Source organism: Hylobates moloch, unplaced genomic scaffold (assembly GCF_009828535.3).
Source record: "Hylobates moloch isolate HMO894 unplaced genomic scaffold, HMol_V3 SCAFFOLD_11, whole genome shotgun sequence".
NCBI lineage: Eukaryota > Metazoa > Chordata > Mammalia > Primates > Hylobatidae > Hylobates > Hylobates moloch.
This window is the reverse complement of record NW_026652286.1, coordinates 4,138,890-4,157,391: the sequence shown is the minus strand read 5'-3', so window position 1 is coordinate 4,157,391 and position 18,502 is coordinate 4,138,890. Positions and strand designations below refer to the sequence as shown.

Here is an 18,502-nt window from a genome sequence, read left to right as displayed (position 1 = left end):
ACACACACACACACACACACACACACACACATTTATAGCATGCGCTCTCAGCTTAGCATATTATAAGCATTTCCTCACAATATCAAGAACTGTTCCCAAATAAGATTTGTTATGATTGCATGATATTTCAGTGTGTGAATGAATCATATCTTACTTTCTCACAATATATAATATTTTAAATATTTACTAATACTACAGAAGATAATTTAAAAAATCAGTGGAGGTGAAGACTGGTAAGGAAACACTGTCGTAAGTTTAATATCAAAGTTTGTCTTACCTTGACTAACATACCAGCTGCAATTTTCCAGTCACCTGTTTTTTCCCTTGTAGTCCACGGCAATACTTCCTCCTGTCATCTCAGGTGGGTCTCCATCCCGAGTACAGAGAGGACCTAGAAGCCCTCCAGGTCAAACACGGAGAGTCAGTGTTAGTACTCGATAAATGCACCAACCTCTCAGAGGGTGTCCTTTCTGTCCGTAAGCGCTGCCACAAGCACCAGGTCTTCGATTACCCACAGGTGCTACAGGTGAGTGTCATTCATTACCTCTCGTAAGGCTCAGTAGAGTTTGCTTACATGGGTTAAAATTGAGCCCAGCAAACCTGAGTTGTTTTCAACATGCAACTAGAATTACCCAAGGGGAAGAAAACATAGCATTGCTCTTTACTGGACATGTAGACCTTCAGGTACTTGGATGTCTAATGTCTTATGTTCGTGCAAAGCTGCTTGGCCTATGAGAATCCATACTCCTTTCAGATATTCATTATACTTCAAAAACACAAGTCTCATAGATTCGCAGACAAGCCACATGGACCAAGCAGGCAAATGTGTCTTGCTTTTACCCCTGTATTCATAAGGCAGTCCAGAGAAATTTTCTTCTTCGAGGTGGCAACTTGCATCCCTTGACCATACTGGCCTACAGAGCCACAGTGAACTTTCTCTGGGAGTGGAGGGGTTTGGGGGTTGTTTTGTTTGTTTTGCTATTTGGAGTTCTTGCCACCTTTAGCATCTCCTGTCAGTAGCATGTCCTTTATTTACATAGTGGGAATGGCTGTACTTCCATAACCATAGGGAAAGCAGTCCCTTTGGGGATGTTTTATATGTAGGATATTTGACATTCCAAGGGTATAGGGGCTAGGAAATGAGAAATTGAGCTTTGTTCACTTAAATATTTAAAATGGACACAGGTTAGCTCAAGGAGAAACACAAAGGAGCTGGTGTGATTTTTTTTTTTTTAATCTCCAGAGAGCTTGCCCATACTGGGATTGTAAAAATACATTCAAAAAGTGCTGCACTTCCCCTGGAATGTCTGGCTGGTAACAGTGGTGATGAGGGCAGGAGTATTTATAGTAACCTTTGTCTAGACAGGAAAAATGGTTATCAGCACGTGTGTCCACATCTGGATGCCGACTCTTGAGGTCAGGGGAGCTTTCCACCTGCACCCCCGGGCACCATGATGACTTCTCTTCCTCTCCTCTTGCTGCTTTTCTCATTTATCCCCAGAGGTGTTTGGAATATCGAATTCCTTTATTTCTTTTTCTGAACTTTCCTTTTCTCTAGCTTTAAAGATTAGTTTTTATTTTGTTGTTTTTTTTTTTAATCTTTTCCCCTCCTTCTTAAGAGGCAAAAACTGGGAGAAACAATGTTAGGTAGTTAGGGTCTCTGCATTTTGGTTTACCTATTGCAGCTGTTTTTTCTGTGGTACATCTCTCCTTTTCCCAAGTATTCCCCACATTGAGGGGGTTTGAGGGAGTGAATGAGGAAGAAATTTTTCATTAGATTTTTTTTATAGAACATATTAGTCTTAATATCTTTTCAAAGGCATTGAATTCATGAAATGAATATCTTCTATATAAAAAGCACACTGTTAGATGCTACGGGGGGTAGAAAGATGAAAAGAGATTTGATACCTTCCCTTTAGGGGGTCTTCTAGAAAGCCTGAAATTCCCAGACAAAATAGTTCCATTACAAGGTAGGCTGAGGTAAGTACTGTAAGAGATGTCAGACAGTGTGCCGTGGTGTGTTTACATAGTACACTAGGGCCTAAAGAAACCCATTTGCAGGAAGTCACGTTGTTAGCTGTCTAGGGGAAGACTTTGACATTGACTTTGAACATTTTCAGAAGGCCAACAGTGGTGGCATTGAAGCAATACTGAAGAGTAGAAATATTAATACAAAACATTGTAGCCATTTAAACTTTTCAAGTTTTACAGGTGTGAGCTGTTGTCTTTTGCCATTTTGTGTCAAGATGCCTCAGTATTGCTTGGCGTCAACCCTTGTAGAAACTTTGTGGTCTATAGGGATCAAAGTTAGTGGATCAGCAAAACTAGTTTGTAATCTCCTGCCTCCTTGTGTTCCTGCAGGAGGCTACTTTCTGTGTGGTCCTTCGTGGAGCTCGGCTGGGCCAGGCAGTATTGAGCGATGTGTTACAAGCTGGCTGTGTCCCGGTTGTCATTGCAGACTCCTATATTTTGCCTTTCTCTGAAGTTCTTGACTGGAAGAGGTGGGTAGTACCTTCTAGTAAACTCTACACTAGTGGTTCTGCGTGTATTACAAATAAAATCTCCTCAGGTCGTTGTAATGTATACCCTGGTTCAAGAACTACTACAGATAGTTTTTCTCTATCTTCCATTAGGAGAGTTAGTACATTGGCCTAGAGCAGTTCACAGACTGAGGCCAGTTTGCAGGCTGGCTGTTTTTGTAAGTCAAGTTTTATTGAAACACAGCCATGTCCCTTCCTTTACATATAGTCTGGCTGTTATTGTGTCACATTGGTGGAATTAAGTAATTGCAACAGAAATTGGATGACATACAGGGCTTAAAATACCACTATCTGGCCTTTCATCACAGGGGTCCCCACCTCCTGGGCTGCACAGCAGGAGGTGACCAGCGGGCCAGTGAACATTACCATCTGAGCCTTGCATCCTGTCAGATCAGTGGTGGCATTAAATTATCATAGGAGTGTGGACCCTACTGTGAACTGTGCATACAAGGAATCTAGGTTGCGCTCTCCTTATGAGAATTTAACTAATGCCTGATGATCTGAGGTGGAACAGTTTCATCCCCAAACGATTCCCTGCCAAACCCAGTCTGTGGAAAAATTGTCTTCCACAAAACCAGTCCTTGGTGCTGAAAAGGTTGGGAACTGTTGCTTTTCAGAAAATAGTTACCAACCTCTAGCCTAGACCAGTGTTCAACTCTGACTGCAGAGTAGACTCACCTGGAGAGCTTAAAAAAAAAAATGCCTTGCCTAATTCTTGGGGATTCTGAATGTTAAAGCTCCCGGGTAATTCTGATTTGTAGTCAGAGTTGAGAACCACTGGTCTAGAGTCTCTATCGAATTTGCATAATGTTGTAGCTGGTGGTGGAGAGCCTCATGTAGATGAAAGCTTAGAGACATTCCCAGTGTACATTTGGACCCAGTTCCATTCTACTGGGTGTTCACCATTTATATTGCAATAAACAGAATAGCCCTCTATTCTCATGCTTCACTTTCCCAAGATTTTGCAGGGTGAAGGTTGTTGAAAATTAATTCCATTCATATCTATCTCTCAGTCTTTTCCTTGCCTCAAATGCTTACTAGTTTTTTCCTGTCCCAACTTTTTTGGTATTTCTGTCCAAATCTGATCACCACAGGTATTTGAACAACTTGAATAGCTGTAGTTCATTCATTCATTCATTTATTCATTCATCTCACATTGATTGGAAACCCTCTTGTGAGTAACATAGAGTCTCTGTTTCCAAGAAGGCTAGAATCTAGTGAGAGAAGACAAACCGATGATAATGTTTTATGGTAAATGTCATAGCAGCTGTATGCACAGGGGACCATGGAAACCCAGAAGAGAGGAGGGAGCCTAACTCAGCTTGAAAGAGGAGAACATGTAGTTATTCTTCATGTCTTAGAGAAGCGATGAGCCATTTCCAGCATTTATCTCCCAATGAAAGCGTCCATTAAGTACCTTTTATTTACCAGGTACTGTCTTAAGTATAGGGAGACAAATACAGTCAAGGCCAAACCTTTTCTCAGGGACACTCATGGTGTAGTGGTGGAAGACAGAGGAGTAAATCTGCAGTTGCCAAATTCTGTGATGAGACAGCTGTGACTGGATGGGATGCCAGGAAGAGGGGGAGACACACACCATCATTGGCAGTGGGATTGGTGAGGGCTTCACAGAGGCAGTAACTCTAAGCTGAGTCCAAAAGGGTATTTCTATGAGAATCTAGATCTGCTTGGGTAGTGCTAATTATGAATTTAAAGTCAGAAGGCCTAGGTTGAGATAACCAGCTCTCTTACTGGCTGGCTTTTTGATCTTGGCAAATGACTTAATCTTTTTTGAGTCTCAGTTCTCCCATCTGTATAGTGGAAATCATTTACTTACTTAACAAATGTTTATCAAGTGCTGTGTGCAAGGCAGTAATATACTAGATGCTGAGGATACGCTGGTGAGTGGAGCCAGGCACACTTTCCGTCCTGATGGACTAGCCTAGTTGGCAGAAGTGAGGTTTAGAGTTTAATCATTAATTTATACAAATGTAATTACAAACTCTGCTAAATGTCGTGAAGGAAAAGTGATTGTCGAGTCCTCTCTCTTACCCACCATGTCTAATCTGTTAGCAAACCCTGTGGGCTCTACCCTCTCATCCCTATCATCAAGTCTTCCCTCATCTGCATCTCTTGCCTGGCTTTTGCAGTATTCTCCAGTTGTTCTCTCTGCTCCTGTCCTTGCTTTCCTGTAGTTTATTCTAACACTTTAGATAGAATGATCCTGTTGGAACGTGATTAGGTTATATCATGCTTTTGCCCAGAACCCTCTCATGGCTTCCCATCTCAGAAAAAAAGCACAAGTCTTTCAGTGGCCTACAAGGTCCTATACTCTTTGCTGTGACTCTGTCTGTCCCATTTCTTCTTTCCTGGTGTTATTCTCTGCCTTCTTTGCTCTGCTGCAGCCACAATAGCCTCCTTGCTGTTCCTGGAACTTGCCCACCACACTGCTTCTTCAGGGCTGTTTGCTTGTTAGACTTTTTGCCTGGAATGCTGTTCCCCAGGCATTCTTCTGGCCTGCTTACTCTCTTGACTTCCTTGTCTGATTAATTCACTGTTGGGTTAGCACATAATAGGGCTTCCATAAATATATGCCAGATAAATGAATAGATTTTCATAGATAGCTAAAGGAGAAAAGTATCTGTTAATTTAGAAAGGGAATAAAGAAGAGTGTACTAGGTGGGTGGGATTTCACACGCAAAGGCCCTGTGGTAGGGCAGAGCATGGTGTGTTCAAGTGACTAAAATAATACCAGTGTGGCTAGAGCACACCAGTGGAGTGGAGGCAGGATGAAAGATTAATGGAGTAGGGAGTGGGAGGTAAAAAAATGGAGCTGTAAGAGAACTCCTTTGAGAAGTTCAGCCAGTGAGGAAGGGAGGGGAAAGAGACAATACTTACCGGAAGGGATGTGGGGCTGAAGGAGGTTTGAGGTGTTGTTTCTGCTTGTGAGAATGAAACAAGACTGTGTGTAGAAATGCTTTCTGTGAAGGGCTGTGTATATGTAAACTGTTTTGCTGTTGTCTCCAGAGCATCTGTGGTTGTACCAGAAGAAAAGATGTCAGATGTGTACAGTATTTTGCAAAGCATCCCCCAAAGACAGATTGAAGAAATGCAGAGACAGGTAAGAGGCCAAGTCCAAGCAGCCCTCTTGGGGAGGGGACATGGGTGGTACTGAAATGGTAGCCTTGACTGGAAACAGAGGGACAGGAGCTGAATGCCTGAGTGGGGTTTACTTCTTCCACTAGATCAACTAGCCAAACTTAAACGACAGGAAATTAGTGTTAGGTGAGTTGCGTCAAATAAGATTTGAAATAATAACTCTCAGAGAACTCTGCAGAGGTAAGCCTACTGCAATTTTAGGGTCTTAACCATAGCAGATGCAAAACTGAAGCTCTTTGGAGGGTTTGTAGTCACAGCAGGTGATAGTCGTAGTGACTAAGACAGCCATGGAAGCTGGACCATTTCAGGGCAATACTTCTGTGTAGCCATTGACCATGATACTATGGCTGCACAAACTAGCCCAGGTTCCCAGTTCAGTCAACCTTTGTAATTAGGGAATCCTCCCCTCTCTTTTGGAACATTTGCCATTTTCCTGCCTCTCTTTCCAAATTTCTCTTCTACCTTCCGACGCCCCATTCCCTAGGCTGCTCTCTGACTGTCTCATACTCCACTTGGTGTCCCGCTGAGTCCTGCTTCCCTTTCTTTCTCCTGAAGGACATTTAATTGGGTTTAAATATCAAGCAAGGTGAAAAAGTTAAGAAGACTATCTCAAAAATTTTTAATGGACTTTTAAAAAGGTTTAATCTTTGTCAAAATCACCGATGTGGGAGAAGAGCAGGAAAAGAGGCTTGGCAGATTCTCCGCAGTAAGTGCGTAACTGTGCCATGCAACCCCCTCCTGTTAGTTCAGCACCCCCACCCTCAGGCAGAGAGCCTGCATTTGGCCTTGCCCCAAGAACGGGCCACAGGCTTCTGTCTGGATGGGGGCAGCGCATCTGCCTGGCTGTGTAGGGAGGGGATCTGAGGTTCTGACTGTTACTTAAATTTTCACTCTGTCCTCCTGCTTGAACCCCACTCTTCCCCTGACTTGGGGCTCTGCAGTGTGACTCAAGTTTTTCTCAGCTGATTTAGGAGGCAGCTCTCTTGAGTCTATAGCATCAGTTACCACTTCTTCCTCTACTTTTCAGCTTCCACATTCTGATGCTGTTATCTTGTCTTTCATTCTCTTTATCTTAGGGTATACATACCTTAATTTAGAAAATTCCCCTTAATTGTCATTTTAGAGTTTTAGGAGAGTGAGGTTAGTGGATGTGTTCAGTCCACCCTCTTTATTATGATAGTGAACTTCTTATCAGACACAGATTAAGTCTGTAGGTTCTTACCTCAGGTTGCCTGGCTTGGGTGTCAGCTCTGTGGGTTACAAACTCTGTAGCCTTAGGTAAGGATCTGCCTTCTCTGGGCCTCAGTGACCTTATCTGTGCAATATTTTGGCATTCTGGTTTGAACGCAAATCACAGGTTAGTTTTAGCTTCCCTGCAGTTTATTTATAGCATCCTCATGTTCGTTTTAAGTTTCTGGGTTGCCCAGTTGTTATTTAACTGCTGATTTCATCTAAGTTTTAGTGAATCAAAATCAGTCCAGAGATCTCTAGATTTTTTATCTAAACCTGTGGTTCCTAAAACTTGTGTGGAAGAAAATGCTCCTTGAGGAGTCATAATGTTTGTGCACTTTGTGTTAACCTTTTCTTTCCCCGCCGAGAGGTCTCACTCTGTAGTCCAGGCTGGAGTGCAGTGGCATGATCTTGGCTCACTGCAACCTCTGCCACCAGGGTTCTAGTGATTCTCCTGCCTCAGCCTCCCGAGTAGCTGGGACTACAGGCACGCACCACCATGCCCGGCTAATTTTGGTACTTTCAGTGGAGACAGGATTTCACCATGTTGGCCAGGCTGGTCGAACTCCTGACCCCAAGTGATCCACCCGCCTTGGCTTCCCAAAGTGCTGGGATTATAGGCGTGAGCCACCACACCTGGCCCACTTTGTGTTACTTTTTATGGAATCTTGATTTATTAATAAAACTAAATATAGAATTATATGCTAAAGCAGAGACTATTTTATACTAGAATCTAGTCTAGAAAGGTTAAGAAAAAACTGGGGAGGTTAAAATGCACAAATTCTATCCAGTTTCTTCTCCACCCCTCCACCCTGAAGCTGTGAAAGAGAATCATTTGGTTTTTGGAGTGGCGTCTACTGCCAGCTCACAGAGTACTGTTGCCTATAGGAGGGTGGTGTGGGAACCGCAGGTCTGAGATGAGCTTGGTCATTTTCAGTGTTGGCTCAGAATCATAGAACAGTTGAGAAGGAATGAATGCTGGTCATTTAAAACAGTGTACTTTTGGGTTATTTGGGTTCGAAGAGACACACTCAGAGTCAAAAGACTTGGGTTTGATTCCTGGCTCTGTCCCTTTGATTGCATGACCATGGTAAGTCCCCAAGCTCCCTAGGCTTCCATTTCCTCATTTATGAAATGAAAGGGTTGGCTAAATAATCTCTCATATTCCATGCGGCTGTTAAAAAACTCTATGAAATACTTGTCCCTACCAAGAACATTACTCTCCTTGACAACATTAATAATTTAGTAGTCATCTCTTCTCCCCTTGAACAGCTGTAGTCACAAGGGCCACTTGCCTCCTCTAGTGGTGAACAGTCCACTATGCCAGCTTAAAAAGAAAGGTGGTCTTGGCACTTTCCCGGCCCCCTTTCTAACTCTCTTTTCCGCTTTCTGACAGCCTCTTTCCCTGTGCTGCTTTCGGACCATCTAAAACTCTCCACTGCGGTGACTCACTAGTCCCACTCCCCTTTCTCTGAGTAACCCATGTTCCCAAAATGACCTCTTTTCTTCTCCCAACCCCACATTTCTAGAGTGGGCTGATCTCAATTAGATATGAGGTTATCTGGTTAAAGTAATTTCCAGTTAGGTATAAAGGATGACTAGGTTTCTTCGACTACTACTAGATTCCAATAGCACCCCTCCCCTCAGTTGTGATCAGCAAAAATGTCTCTAGAACATTGCTTGCCAATTGTCCCCTTTGGGATTGGGGGTGGAGGGCAAGCAAAATTGCTTTGATTGAGAACCACTGTTCTCTATAAATAGTTAATGTCTCATCTCTCTAAAATTAGAGTTCTTTGGTTCTATAACAAAATATACTGTTTCCAAAACATTCTTGTCATTTTGCTTTCTGTTTACCTTCTATTGATTTAACCTGACCTTGGCAGGAGTAATTAAAAAAATGGTAAAACACTTGATTCTGAAAAGTTCTTATACCTTAGTGAATTCTCTTTAGGGAGGTCAGAGGTGGGTCTTTTGGCAAGACAGGCATCCACTTTTAGGGGAAAGCCTATTGTATCAGTAGCTGATGGCTTGGAGCCCCTAGATGATATTGCAGAATGAACTGAGGGTGAGGAACAGAGTCTGATTTGCTTGCCGAGAAACTCCGAACTAGCTTAATGGAGCTGCATTGGACAGTCGTAGCCAGCAGAGGTCTCCATTCACTTTTAATTAACTCATTTTCCCTCTGAGTATTTAAATCTTTCCAAGAAATCCTAAATGCCATGAGCCACTCTGGTGCTTCACACTGACATGTTCCTGATAGCCGCTCTCTAGAGACCGTTTCTTTCAGATGAAGAAAAAATAGTGCTTAGCACAGGATTTTACTCTCCCTAGATGCAGTAGAGCTAAAGTTTCTGATTTGGCCCCAGAAGTGTGGGGTAGGGTCTTGGTGAGGAAGGTATTGGAGCAACATTTTGCAGCTTAGAGTTTAGGATTAGAAAGGCTACAATCTGACAGATGTCTAAAGTGGTGGAAGTCCTTGTTGTGACGGGAATTTGTGTGTACCAAGGGAGAAAGTCATACTGCCTGACAAAGAAAGGAAATTAAATTCCCTTAGATGTGATAGTAGCAGCCAAAAAGTTAACTACAAGGCTAGAGCCTAATGTAAGTAACAGCTATAGTTAGACTAAGACTTTTGAAAAAAAGTACAACCTGTGTCTCTGGTATCTATTCCTGAAGGTCACCAGTGAGCAGCGCTGCCGCACGTGGCGTTGGGCAGACTACTGGGGGCTTATAGGGCTTTTTCTGGGGAAGTTAAAAAACAGTTCCTTAAGTCAGTAGAAGACAGTAGTTATAACAGTATAAAGCTGACTTCTCAGTTGGTCTTTTATTGTCCTATGAGCTAATGATTAACTAGTTAATTTATAGAGTCCCTAATTTTTTTTTTTTTGGTGGGGGGAGAGATTATAGGAGATAATAAAAAAATCTGTGATCTCCATTCACAAAGGGCTTGTGTTGGGGATATATGGGTATAAGCAAAAAGAAAGTTGAGAAGATGATGCCGATTTTTCTTGGTACATTATGGGTCATTAAGGGTCTGAAATGGAAGAGAGAAAGTTGGGGCTAAAGCTGTCAGGATGAATTTATTGGAGATGTGGAATCTGAGGTAGGCCTTGAGATGGGAGTTCCATCAGCCATCTTTCTTATGTTGGAAGGCAGGCAGAAGTATTCAGCTAAATATTTTTCTGTAGTCAAATGGAACATTCATATTCCTAGTCTCCCCTGAATCACAAAGAAAAAGTACACAATCTGGGGTCTCAGAAGGCTGGATAGACACTAGACTGTATCGTTAGAAATGTTTGTATGGATAGGGAGGAAGGTGTAAATGGATCCCCAGTTTATCTGTTGAGTAGAATTTCCAAACATTCTTTTATTGGTCAGTGGCTCCACCAGCAGTGACCTCTGACCTCAGCCACACTAGGAGGTGGAAGTCAGGAGCCTGCCTTGCCTTTGAACTCTTCTTTGTACTCAATTGACTAGAAGCCTTTGAGGTGGCAGAAACATTCAGCATCTTCTTTTCTCTCTAGGCTTTAACACTTGGGGTACATTAAAATACCAGTTTCTTTTCAGTCTATTATACTGATCCATCTCAATGTGCCTTCATATTTTTCTATTAAGCATACCAAATATTGGTGCTGCAGAGAAGTACTTGAAGCTGTAGTGGGCTTATTAGGAAAAAGACAAAACAATTTTATTTAAGAAAATAAAACCTCTAGACTATAGTTGGGCCTAGTAGTGATCAAGAAGAGAGTAGAAGAGGCCACAGAACAGTAAATGTGTGCATACACCGAAGTTCCTGTACTTTATAGGAGAGCCCCTATGAGGGGCCTCTTATTTCATCCTACTTGCATACAGTTTCAACGCATTTGAATTATTTGGTTTCCATAGCTGTAGTAGCTTGGAAGAGACACATTTAAAGTGAAGAAAGACTACTAACAGTGAAGGTATCTGAGATGGGTTATCTGCTAATCGGGTATGAATAAAGAGGATGGAAACACTTTTTTTTTTTTGAGACAGAGGCTCGTTGTGTCACCCAGGCTGGAGTGCAGTGGTGCGATCTCAGCTCACTGCAACCTCTGCCTCCTGGGTTCAAGTGATTCTCGTGCCTCAGCCTCCCAAGAAGCTGGGATTATAGGCATACGCCACCACACCCGGCTAATTTTTGTATTTTTAGTAGAGATGGGGTTTTGCCATGTTGGCCAGGCCGATCTCAAACTCCTGGCCTCAAGCAGTCAGCCCTCCTTAACCTCCCAAAGTGCTGGGATTATAGGCATGAGCCACTGCACTGGGTGGAAAAGCTATTTTTAATAAAAAAGAATGCTCAGCATATTGAATGTAAGGACAGCCAGCTTTTCAGGTTTCACTATATCCTGGATATATCATTATAAGATGGCAGAATTCCTCAATTCAGAGAAATACATCTTTATTTTTCACATTTTGAATTTCTGACATCCAAATAAGTCTTATCATCAATTTGAACATCAAATGTAGTTTCTGTTTCTTCCCACAAAACTGTTATTAATCTTAAATTTGAGGAAATACAGAAATTACTATTCATGGTGATGGCCCTGAATCTTTCAGCTAAGTTTAATTTTGTTTAGCATATATGTTTTTAAGATATTGGATCTTGTGTAATATGTTTTATAAAGTTTTCTGTTTAAAATGTTTGTTTTTGTTTTTAAAAAGTGTCTATTTGCTTAAAAGTGTAAACCCTCAGATGTCTAGAAACCTTAGCAACCCAGACTGATGTATTATCTGAGGGTTCCCTGTGCTGCTGGCCGGTCTGTTATGCCCATGACAGTTATATAGCTGTCTGTGTCAATTTCTCCCTCATTTCCCACCCCCAGTGTACACTAGTTTATAAAGCAGACTCAACAGAGTGGTAAGCTAGGCCATTAGAAGAGTAATCTGAATTTTTTTATGTGAAGAAACTGAGGATAAAGAGACGTAAAGTAATCCTCCCAAGACCACACAGCATGTGAGGGACAGACAAGCAGCACACTCTGTTCTGCTGCCTACAACTTCATTCAAACCACTGAGCTGTGTGGCCTGGATTGAGGGTAAAAATCAGGATGAGCTTCCCAACAATTCAAGCTAAGTGCTTATTGAACAGACTTCCTTGAAAAAGTGGTTGCTTGAGACATTTAGGACTGGACACATCCCTGGAAATATGTTATGAGGAATGTGGAAAAGGTTTCACTCTAATTTCCAGTATCAGTATTATAATGTCTACCATTCTTATCCACCCTGCACCGCCACTGTGAAATTGAGGATTTTAAAAAATATACATAAACTGGACTCTTGGGGCTTTTTAAAAAATGCCAAATATTCCCTGCCCCTCCTCCTCCCCTCTCCAGTCCTGACATGCCACTCCAAGCTGTGTTTCACGGTCTCTGCTTTTGTACTTGCCCTTAAACAGTTACTGGCTGCTTCCCTTAAACAGTGCACATTGATGTGATCCCTGGAGTTCTTCCTATGAAATAGACAACCATGGTTCTGATACAAAGGGAGACTCTTTGGCCAATGGGAGAGCCTTGGTAACGGGTGTAATCATTTTGTGGGATATTTTAAATTTCACAGTTTTTTTTTTCAGTAGCACTCTATATTCTGTTTGAATTTTCCTATGTATGTGTATCCCTATTGTGAAGGAAAGCGGTAAACGTGTGTTGTTTAAAGCAGTATAAAATAAGGCCTCATTTAATTGGAATTCTTAAGGAAGACCATTTTTATGTGTTTAACTATTTTTTTCAACTTTGTTATTAAGAACCTTGTTGGAAAAAGACTTTTACCAAGTATCTGATGGGAAGCCAAGAAAAGCATTTTAATAGAACTGTCTCAGATTTACAATGCACTAGGGCCTGTAAATAAATTTTCCTGTCTTTAAGGTTTGGACTGATTTGCAGTTGTTTTGTATAGCTTCTGAGATCTAAATCCTCACAGTCCAGATGGAGAGACCATAAAGTTACTTTCCCTGGCAGCCTTGGTCTGTCTTGTCTGTGGGCAAATACAATTGAGTAGTATGTGGATCTTAGTCTGTATAGGTCACTCGTCTTACTGTGATGCCAGTTTTAATTGGTGTGGTGACTTTTCCAAGAGCAGCTCACCAAAGCATTCTTTAAATTTAGGAGAATTAGGGTACCTAATTTCATAATGCAAATCTAAATTCTCACAGTCTAGATGGAGAGACCATAAAGCTGCTTTCCCTGGTAGCCTTGGTCTGTCTTGACTGTAGGCAAATACAGTTGAGTAGTATGTGGAACTTAGACTGTATAGTATAGTCACTCATCTTATTGTGATACAAGTTTTGATTGGTTTGGTGACTTTTCTAAGAATAGCTCACCTAAGCATTCTTTAAATTTAGGAGAATTAGGGTCCTTAATTTCATAATGCGAATCAGTTAAATAAATATGGATTAAGGACTTGCTTTGTTCCTAGTATTGTATTGGCATATTGAGGGAGATTTTTAAAAGGGTGGACACAGATCCTGTCTTTAAGAAAGGCTCTCAGATTGCTGGAAAGAGAAATTTCAGTAATACATAAATTATAAGGCCAGGAGTGCTGTGTACTCAGTTATGCTAAGGAGAGCCAGGAATGACCTCAAGATCAGAGTGGATCAGAAGGTGAAAGGAATCTTCACAACTGGGTAGCCTCAGATAGGGAGGGTGAACATCAGGGCACTGACTTCCACCAGGAGGTTCTGTGGAGAGACTAGTAGGTACCAGGAGGTTCTGTGGAGAGACTAGTAGGTAAGAGGAGCATCTGGTGGCACAGGCGCGGGAGGCAGGGGAGAGCTTTGAATACCAGCAACAAAGAACTTGGTTGAGAACTGAAGGGAAGGAGGGTAACTAACAAGCGGAAGGTAATGAAAAGATTTGTGAGGCAAGGAGAAAGCAGTGAATATAATTGAAGAGATTTAGGAAAGAAATCAAAGAGCTGGAAGGGACCTTAGAAATTATTCAACCCATTCCTTGTATTTTACAAGTGACAAGTAAGCCCTGGAGTTGCAGTGATCTTGAGAATGAATTGTTAGGCCTAGTCTGCAGCTGGAACCTAGGTCTCCTGACTCCTAGTCTGGTGATTTGTTTTTTTTTTTTTTCATGGTGTACCGCAGTATTTTCCAAACTGAAGGTAATGATTCATTAGTAGATCATGAAGTCAATTCAGTGGGTCACGACTGGCATTTTTTGTTAATGAAATATAATAGGAAACTATTAGAGAGCTTTATACATAGTAAGGGTAAATATTTCCTGTAGCTTTTGTTCCAGTAGTGAGTTGTTGCATAAAATGTATTTGTGTGTTTCTTACTGTGGGTCCCAGTCCAGAAAGTTTGAAGAAAGTTGGTACTGGAAAGCCCCGTGGGCCTGTGAGTTGGAGAGACTTGAATTTGAATCCTGCTCTGCCGGGTGTGTACCAGTTTTGTAGCTTCTGTTTCCTTGTCTATAACCTGGAGCTAATAATAGTATGGAGTAGTTGTGTTGATTAAATGAGATCATTGACTCAAAGCATGTAGATTCTGGCCCCCCGCTCTATGCTGGCAGTCATTTGGGAGAGCTCCTCCTAGGTCAGCATTTGAGTATTAGAAGGAGCTTCCAAGGAATGCAGAGTGGTCTTAAAGAACCACAGTAAGTTACAACTACGGATGTATTATGCATTTGCTTCTGGGCTTGGAAACTCGAGAGAGAATTTATTCCTGTGGGTTCTGGTGTACATTTTACATCTTGGCATGGAAGAGGCTCACTTCTTTCTCTCTCTTTTTTTTTTGTGTGTGTGTGTGTGTGTGAGGATCAGAATGACTTGTAGGGAGATAAAAATCAGTGACTCTCTAGCTGACCTTTTTTTTTTTTAAATTCACTGGCACATTTGGATAAAGTATTATTGCTTTCTTTCCCCTTTCCAATGGAAAAAAAAATGGTACTGAGCCTTTTCCCCCTTCTAATCTTTTCTTTGCCTAATCATAATTTTATGCATTTTTTAATTAAAAAAACTTATACAGGAAAGTTAGAATCAGAATAGATGTTTGAGTGGTAAACAGCTGAGGAGCTACAGTCTACTAAGTATAAGCTAAAAATAAAGGACATTTTTATGTGAATTTAGGAGGACTGGTCACATACCTTTTAGAAATAACTGTTCACATCCTGCAGAAAGGAGAATGAGTTCTGATATCTGATTTTCATGGTGCCCTCTGCCTCTTCGCTTTTCCTCTTCTCCCCATTTTGGTACCTCTGCCTCCCTTCCCCCATTTCTTTCTAGCCAGCTCCATCCCATATTGGAAATCCCGCTGGAGAGGGGAGACGAGCTTCATCCCCCACATGATTTGGGCCAGGGGCTAAAGCACTCCCATAAATCTGCAGCTCATTTTAATGCCACGTTAAAACAGTGTGAGCGGCTGGTTTCCGTGGCCCCTGCCCTTTTCTTTATGGGCTTCTTTGGCTCTTCTTTATAAAGAGGCCCTGTGGAGTCATTTTAAAGTCCTTATCAGTTTGCTGACAGCTATATGGGCCTTTCTGCCGAGTCCAGGAGCTCAGGCAGGCGTGTGAAACTTCTGATATTAAAATTGAAGAAAAATGCCAGGCAGAAGGGATTGGGTGGTGGGGCAGTGATGGCAGAGGTGAAAGACTAGCAAGATAATTAACCTTTGCAGGTCTGGAACCTCACCCTTGGCCACTGGTAGGGGCAGGGCAGGAAGGGTTAGGCAAAAGAGGGTTTTCCAAGGGCTTTTATTTTTATCCCAAGATTAGAAATGCCATTCCACTGGCAGTTTGTGCTTTCATGCTTCAGCAAGTGAGTTGGGCAACTTGAAGGGTTAGGGTGGCCAGGTTTGCAGTGAATTTTTTTCCTAAAGGCAGTCTGACTGGCGGGACCTCTGCTTGCATGTCTTTGCCAGCTCCAGCCTGCTGTCTCTGCCTCCACAGCATCACTGTTATTGAATTTAAAGGGACTTTTATCAGTCTGCTTTGCTGACCCTTTTAGACCAGACTGTTAACCCTCGATAATCCTCCCAGAGAGTTTCATGGAAACACCAGGCCCTCCATAAATGTCAGCCTGCGATGCTTGGCCCTTTTTACCCTCTCCGTTATAGAGAAGTGGACTAGAGGCTGCTCCTCCCTCTATCCTACCACTTTTCTTTCTTTCTTTGCTGGAAAACTGCAGCAGACAGCTGAGGGGAAGGAAAAACCATTACCTGGATCAAGGCCAGTGGTTTGATGGGAGCTTCAAAATCTTTGGCATCTCCTGCCCAGAATGTTTTTCCAGGCATTTTAAAAAGAGCATCCTTACTCTCCTTCTCCTTTAAACCTTCCAACTTTGACTTCCAAAGGGGGATGGATGGGTAGAATAAACCCTTAGAATGTACTTTATATCTTCCTGCTCTTCCTCTAACTAAAGCTTTTAGGAAGAGGTTAGTAGTGATAAGCAAAATCCAATGGGCATATATATTTCTAACTACTCTGTACAGCTTTTTGGCACAAACATGTTATTTTTCCCTTTTCAAGTGGACATGAGCAGTTTTGCAAGTGTGTTCCATTTAAAATAGTCATCTAACTTGAGGTTGAGGCAAAAGCAAGAATTGTTATGTAAGTTAGTCAAACATATATAGCTGTTATCTTGGATTGTCATTGACCGAATAATGAAATATACTGATTCATTTTATTACTCGTGCAGCTCTTGTGGGGAAGAGCACAGTCATCCCTCAGTTTCTGTGGGGGGATTGGTTCCAGGACCTCCTGCAGATACCAGAATTCAAGGATGCTCAAGTCTCTGCTACAAAATGGCGTAGTATTTGCATATGACCTGTGTACATCCTTCCTTATACTTTAAGTTACCCTAGATTAATTATACTTCCTAATACAATGTAAATGCTGTGCAGATAGTTATTATACTGTATTGTTTAGGGAATAAGTGAAAGGGAGAAAAATTTATATATGTTCAGTACAGGCACAGTTTTTTTTCTGAATATTTTTGATCCGTGATTGGTTGAATCCATGGATGTGGAACCACGGATACAGAACCACAAATACAAAGGACCAACTGTAATTGTACAAAAACCAAATGAGCAGCAAAAGAAAACAAAATGCCCCAAACTCCAAAGTGGTAGAATCACTTTAACATACTTTTCTGATGACTAAGTTGATATCATCTAATTAGTTAAGTTTAATTTAGGACAGTAAAGTGGGTGTTATTGCTTATAGTATACTTTTAACAAAATAAATAATTTTTAAGTATGTTGGAAGTTGTCAGTAAATTTATGATCATGAGCAATCTTCATTACATAGCCTTTCGAAAGTGGGTGAAACGGTCACACTTTCCTCCTTGGGTGTTTGTTGGAGAATTGTCTCTAAAGTTAACCATCGGTTTAATCCCTTGTCATGAATCCCCAATATGGGATATTGCTTTAGGAAATAGCCTCTGTAATAAAAGTGTTAAATATTAATTTGCAGTCTATATAAGAATTCTCTGATTCTTTGGGGCTGGTTTCCCACAGGATGGGACTATTTGACAAATATTTCTGAGAAATAATGATCATTACAGTCAGTGCAGTGCAGGTTTGTGAATTCATGCTGTACTTACTTAGAGAAATATCTAGGTTTACAATACAATAACTTGTAAAGTATCAAGTGTCAATATGTTTCGTAGAGAACTCAAGTGTTTTCAAACCTTCAAATAAGGGGTTAATGATTAATAAAATAAGTCATTTTATTTATTTGCCCGAATTTAGTATGTTGATGGCTAACATGCTACAAATATTGGCAACAACAGAAACATAGGATTTCTGTCTCTATTTATAAATATTAAAATAACTTATATACTTATGTGTATTCTGCCTCCTTAAGCATTGCAGAGGCAGAGAGAATTTGGAGTTGCCTAATTATTTTTGGCATGGCATAATTTATAGTCTTATAATAGCACAATTCATCTTATAATTCTGTGCTACTGTTCTTGGGAATGTTTAGACAACAGTCACATATATTTATTTCATTATCTTCACTCAGAGTACAAAAGTAACTCCATGTAAGCCATTTCTGGCAATATAGTTATTTTTCTACTGGTAACTTAAAGGCTAATTTGTTATACTTCAGTGGGTACTTACTGCCCATTTTGATAAGGACTTTAATAGCAGGAAAACCGTTTGCTTGTTCTTTCAGATTCCAATACTTTCTTATGAAGAGGAACAAGTGGTTTCTTTCCAAATGTTTGAAGTCTATCTATACTGAAGTTTTTTTAAGTTTCAGGTTAATTTGATCAGGATTTAATGATCTTATATATGTATTATTTATATTTTAGAAAGACCTTTGAGTTTTTCCTTTGGTTTTAAGCTGCAGACTATGGTTGAGGGCAGCAGTGTGGTATTTTGGCATTTGATGGGAATGAGGAGACCTAGAGGCCAGTGATACACTGAAGGGTCTGAGTAACATGCTCATGACTGTGAAGCAGTGCATAGGGAATATTAGAGCCGATCTTGCGCCCTTCAGCTTAGAATAACTCCAAGTCATGATTCTCCCTGAATCTCTTTGCCTAGCAAGCTGTAAATGACTTCACATATGATATATCAGATGTATAATCTTTGGAAATACTTTCAG

General features: G+C 41.1%; 1 protein-coding gene across 5 annotated transcripts in view; it reads left to right on the top strand.

The window, feature by feature from the left end:
- EXT2 (exostosin glycosyltransferase 2) overlaps positions 1-18,502 on the top strand; it is a 166,400-nt gene that overhangs the window by 40,388 nt on the left and 107,510 nt on the right. For all 5 annotated transcript variants that reach the window (XM_032166216.2, XM_032166219.2, XM_032166218.2 and 2 more), the window contains 3 exons: positions 331-526; positions 2,362-2,501; positions 5,568-5,661. In XM_032166216.2, coding sequence (XP_032022107.1) covers positions 331-526; positions 2,362-2,501; positions 5,568-5,661 — 430 coding nt within the window. The remainder of the gene's footprint in view (positions 1-330; positions 527-2,361; positions 2,502-5,567; positions 5,662-18,502) is intronic.